At 39.5% G+C, this 6,000-nt stretch overlaps 1 protein-coding gene across 1 annotated transcript in view; it reads right to left on the reverse strand.

Moving 5' to 3' along the window:
* The window catches only part of tsc22d3 (TSC22 domain family, member 3), a 34,046-nt gene extending 29,805 nt beyond the window's left edge, over positions 1–4,241 (reverse strand). Inside the window, exon 1 of the mRNA XM_067385614.1 lies at positions 3,560–4,241. Within this exon, the coding sequence (XP_067241715.1) occupies positions 3,560–3,873 (314 nt within the window). The 5' untranslated portion in view covers positions 3,874–4,241. The remainder of the gene's footprint in view (positions 1–3,559) is intronic.
* Between the last annotated feature and the right edge of the window lie 1,759 nt (positions 4,242–6,000).

Raw genomic sequence — 6,000 nt, forward strand, 5'->3', positions numbered from 1 at the left:
CTTTTTTTAAAGGCAAAAAATAGCACACTTTTAATATGTTGTGCAATCACACCCATTCACCAGGCACCAGAAACACACCTTTTATTTAAATCCCTATGGATAATTCACAAAAACATTGGCTCCCAGACACTATAGTGCAGCTCATGAGCTGTTCAACTGGGCATGTCTGGGTCCATGTCTCTGCATGCCTGGAGATGTGGATTACATTTTTGCATATTAAGTAAATTGACTGGCATTTAGAAATATGTCTAAGGATTTAGTGGACAGAACTTATAGTTGGCAAGACCTCTGCTACAATTAAACAGACACACCTTCTTATCATTGTTCTATCAATAACACAATGTTCCTTTCTCAAGACATCAAGGACCTTTGACTGAAACACAAATAAGTCAGTATATAGTCGCAAAGAAGTGTGAAATATGAAATATCATACAGGAATATTTTGGAAAAGTGCTGGGATCACAAGGAAAGTATCCAATGGCAGAGAGCGGTCCAACACGAAAGAGAATTGCCTTACCTGTCATGGAACCAAAAATGGGCCGTGTACAGACTAACAATGGCTATTTGATCATTTAAAGCAGAGAACTGCTGAACTCTGTGTATTTAGTAACTGAAACTGTGAAGTGTCATTGGGCCAGAGGTCCCAAGCAGTCTGCTCCTGTTTACATCCCGACACCAGGCTCATAAAGAAAAGCTAATTATGTAGACTGTAACCTTTCACTGTCACGTATAAAACTGAGGACACCCCGATAAAGAAGATTAAACATTAACTGGCACACAAGACTCGTTTCAGAGATGTCCCAGTAAGGTTAAGAAGTATATTGACCTGTCGTAAAACAGATTAGATTCTGAGCAGCAAGTTTATTGCATTTTGAGAAGAACAGCCATAAATAAGATTCCACTAAAGAATGCAATCATATTGCATATTATATTAATATTTATTGCATTAAATTTAGAGCTCTCCAAGGACATTTAAATGTTTGGTTTGTTTTTGTTATAAATATTAATTAGATATCATTCATTTAGATTATTTATTTAAAAAAAAAAATTAAATAATATTAAATAATATTAATATTATTATTATTGAGATTAATTAATCATCAATTGAATTAATAAAAACTCTAGTCAAGTCTAGTCTTACTTTTCATATGCGTATTTGTTCTCTGAAATGCAATTGGTTGCCTTACTCTATTCATTAGTCATTCAGAATATAATATTTTCATTTACAATATTAAAGGGTTAGTTCACCCAAAAATGAAAATTAAGTCATTAATTACTCACCCTCATGTCGTTCTACACCCGCAAGACCTTCGTTCATCTTTGGGAAAAAAATTAAGATATTTTTTGATGAAATCCGATGGCTCTGTGAGGCCTGCATTGACAGCAAGATAATTTACACTTTCAAACACAGAGAAAGGTACTAAAGATATATTTAGAACAGTTCATGTGACTACAGTGGTTCAACCTTAATATTATAAAGTGATGAGAAAACTTTTTGTGCGCCAAAAAAAAACAAAATAATGACTTTATTAAAAAAAAATTCTAGTGATGGGCTATTACAAAACACTTTTTCATGAAGCTTCGAAGCTTTACGAATCTTTTGTTTCGAATCAGTGGTTCGGAGCATGTAGCAAACTGCCAAATTCACGTGAACTATTGAAATTTTGAAACACTTATGGTGTAACAAAGCCTCGTTTACTGAAATCACGTGACTTTGGCAGTTTGATATGTGCTCTGAAACACTGATTCGAAACAAAAGATTCGTAAAGCTTTGAAGCTTCATGAAGCAGTGTTTTGAAATCGCCCATCACTAGATATTGTTGAATAAAGTTGTTTTTTTGGCATACAAAAAGTATTCTCGTTGCTTCATAACATTAAAGTTGAACCACTGTAGTCACATGAACTGTCTTTAGTAGCTTTCTGGGCATTGAAAAATTAAATGATCTTGCTGGCAATGTAGGCCTCACTGAGCCATCAAAAATATCTTAATTTGTATTCTGAAGATGAATGAAGGTCTTACGGGTGTGGAACGATATGAAGGTGAGTAATTAATGACAGAATTTTCCTTTCTGAGTGAACTAAATCTTTAAATTTATATCCCTGAGTAAAAATTATTTGCTGACTTGTTGCTATCTTGATGGTTATTAGCCAGTTTTACTGCTACTACTGTTAAAACATTGCAATTTGAGCAGTTGTGTCTTACTATTAGAGAGAGCTGTTACTGTCAAATAAGACAGGCAAGCTGTAAACATTTAATCCACATCTCTGCTACACTGTAATGCGTGTCATAATAACAACATATGGAATACATTCTTATCATCTGGCTACAAATGTCAATTAAATCCAGTTCAGTCTTTTTTTGTAATAGCCCCTTTACCTGGCTTCAGCATTTTTTCCACTAGGCCTCATCTCTAATTCTCCCACAGACTAAACATTTCAAACACTATCGGATTTTAACAAACTCTCCTGATGTCCATATATGTTTATTTTCAGTTTGGAGAGTATGGTTTTATGGAAAAAATATGCTGTGAGCTTGATCCTGATTAGACACTTTTGCCAAATACCTGCTCTGGAAGGCACGCAATCCATTTTTGACACTTTAATATGCTGTAGTACATCACGTCGGCATGTTCCAAAATTCAATATTATGTATACACGCCGTCAGACATTAGATTAAAGCAAACGGTAAAGGTTTATGAGAGTTCGATGCATCCAAGGTTGTTTTGGAAACTCCCTTTACCATTACATTTTATAAACATGCGTATTACCTAGAGAGGAATTTGTTTTGCGGCATTCTTCTGCTATGGTGTGGAAGACTATGCCAGAATGGTATGTAAATTGCCCATAGTTTGTAAATGAATGAGTCTTTTGCATATCGGACTGGTTTGGGGGAAAAAATCCACATGCATTTTCTGCACAAAAAAATGCAGCATGTGTAGAAAATTTGCAGAAAATCATTGCATGAACCTGATGAGTTGCAATGAATGGGGAGTGTTTAAGAAGTGAGAACTACTATTAGGAGGACTGACTCAAGATCCTCTTAGGTTTGCGCGAAGGCATGTTCTTCATACCAAAGTACACATTCCTGAAACCCTGCAGAGACCGTGAGCCACCCTGTTCTTAAATAACACAGTTGAGCATAGCCTTTAATCATGACTTTATCAGGAAGTGTAAATACCTAGTAGTGTTCAGTGTTTGAATTGAGATTGTGTAACATTTATTGATGTTGGCTGGTGGTTGGCAATTAATAAGTGATGAATCAGTACACCCAAACCAATTCAAATGAGCTTGATTTGGTTCAGACGAAACGATAGTGTTACCAACAACAAATCCCTTTTAAACATTATCCTTAAAGTCATGAATAACCAGTTAGCCAGCAGGAGGCCAGAATTACATAAGTGAAAACCACAGAATGTTGTTGTTGTCAAACTCAAACATCCTGACATTGGTCATTTTACAGCAACCACAGCTCTGGCAAAGACTTTTACAGTTTTTATGACCTGAACTAGATGTGTGTGTGCCAGAGCAGGTGTGTGATGCATGTGCTTTATTCGCATACCTGTGGAAGAACAACAGTATGGACAGCATGGTTTGGTCGATGTTGCTGTTGCAGATGCCCTCGTTGAGAAGGTAACAGGGGTCCCGGACCACAGACTCCAGTGAGTCCTGTCTCATGATGTTGTTGAGCTTATCTGTGTTTAGGTTCTGAAAGTGAAGCTGGTCTCGGAGCTGTCTGAAGTGGTTGACTGACGTAGGACTGCCCAGGCTCGTGTGGCCCGCTTGCCCCGGCTCAGGTTCGCAGCCATTGGCCAGATCCAGACAGCAGCTGCAGCAGTCCAGACCGATGGGCGAACGGCACTCCTCGTTTGACATCAGGCAGGTCAGGTTCCCCACGAGGGAGTCAGACGGTAGCTGTGACCGGTTCTCCTCCACCTGCTCCAGGTGATCTAAGAGTAGACCTCCCGCCTTCTCACGTCCACCTTCTGTGCGCAAGTGTTCCAGGTGCCACGGGAGAAGCTGCTGTGAGTTGATCCTTCTCGACTGCGTGTGCCAGAGTGTGTGTATGCACACACAACGCAGGTTTTTATGAGCTGGGGTTCCTGTTCACTCGTAATGATGCAGCGGGAATGCGTTTGAAAGAAAAAAAAACAGAAGCTGCTTCTGGTTTTTTTTTTGTTTTGTTTTGTTTTTTTCTTCTCGCTGTCTCTTGCCCTGCACTTTTCCCTGCCCCTGTGCGTGCATACAGTGCAGACAGCGAGAGAGGAGGTGGAGGGATGGAGGAGAGGGCTGAAAGGGAGGGAGGAGCAACCTTTCTGATTGGTAAAGCAGGCTGATCAGTTCACAAAAAGATCCCGCCCCCTTTCCCCTCAACATCACACTCGGGGAGGAGCGAAGGAAGGGAGTAAAAGCATGCTCTTTAACATGTGCACTTCAGTGCTGCCAGGGGCGGAACCCTGAGAGAGAGCAAACACATAGTACTTCCCCTGTTTATATCACTGAATCAAATACAAATGCTGTTTTTTCCTTGCTGGTTTGGTCTCGCTTTCCTGAGGCTATTAAATTCAGGCTCTCGACTCGTACTCTTTGCGTGCTGGCGGTACAAAAACTGCTTGTGTGCAATGTTCCGTATCCAATGATTCATCACGAAAATGTTTCTATCAGTCTTTTACCAGTTTTTTTTTTTTTTTTTCTTTTCTTTTAAAGATAGAGAACTTTGTCTCAAGTTCAAAAATCTACAAAATGTCACTTAAACAGACCTTAATTGTGACCCTGGACCACAAAACCAGTCATGAGTCGCTATATTTGTAGCAATAGCCAACAATACATGGTATGGGTCAGAATGATCGATTTTTCTTTTATGCCAAAAATCATTAGGATATTAAGTAAAGATCAAGTTCCATGAAGATATTTTGTACATTTTCTACCGTAAATATATCAAAAAATTATTTTTGTGAGTGGGTATGCATTGCTAAGGACTTCATTTGGATTTTCTCAATATTTAGATTTTTTTGCACCCTCAGATTCCAGATTTTCAGCCAAATATTGTCCTATCCTAACAAACCATACATCAATGGAAAGCTTATTTATTCTAAGGGTGCGTTCACATTTGTAGTTTGGTTCGTTTGGTTCATTTGGTCCGGACCAAAGAAGAAAAAAAAACATTTAGTCCTGGTCCGGTTAGCGTTCACATTGGCAATTTTATCACAGAACCAAAAGATACCGAACCTATGGCATAGTGATACATTCACAACGTGATTGGTCGGATTTTATGACGTACTGCCTATTTTGAGACGGAACTTACCGAACATCCAAAACAATGTTGTTTTCTGAGGTAAATGTGCTCGTTGTGTGTGTGTAGCCTGCATGTGATGGTATTTTGGCCAGCTGGGAACTTGCGAAGAGCTTATAAAATGTGTAAAGGAATCAAAACACCGGCGGGAATCAATCCGTCACACACACAAATGATCTGCTGCGTGGAGACGCGCATCTGATGCCTGTGATGGGCAAACTCGCGATTATGACAAGAATAACCGACATGCGTGAGGATTCCGTCCTTTTTAGGGTCTCGTCTTCCTGTTTTTGGTTCGGTTACATGTCTTTGGTCCGTGTTGCGTTCATATATCATTCGAACCGCACCAGAGTTCGTTTGGAAGCGGACCGAGACCCATCTTTTCAGCGGTCTCGGTCCGCTTGTTTGGTGCGCACCAGGGTTCGGATGGCAGCGTTCACACGTTCAAATGAACCGCACTATCCGAGCAATCGCACCAGGGTTCGTTTTAATCGAACCAAACATGACAAGTGTGAACGCACCCTAAGGGTGTTTTCACACCTATGGATCGCTTGTTTTGTTCCGAAACAGGGACTAAATTTGTTACAATGTTGCTTTTTTTTCTTGGTTCGGTTCGCTTTCACATGGCAAAATTTCAAAGCGTACCAAAATGCGTTAAGGTAAGTCACATGGGAGTAAAACTGTCCTCTTATTGGTCAGAGTTTTCGCTG

The sequence above is a fragment of the Chanodichthys erythropterus genome, chromosome 1, assembly GCF_024489055.1.
Source record: "Chanodichthys erythropterus isolate Z2021 chromosome 1, ASM2448905v1, whole genome shotgun sequence".
Taxonomy (NCBI): domain Eukaryota; kingdom Metazoa; phylum Chordata; class Actinopteri; order Cypriniformes; family Xenocyprididae; genus Chanodichthys; species Chanodichthys erythropterus.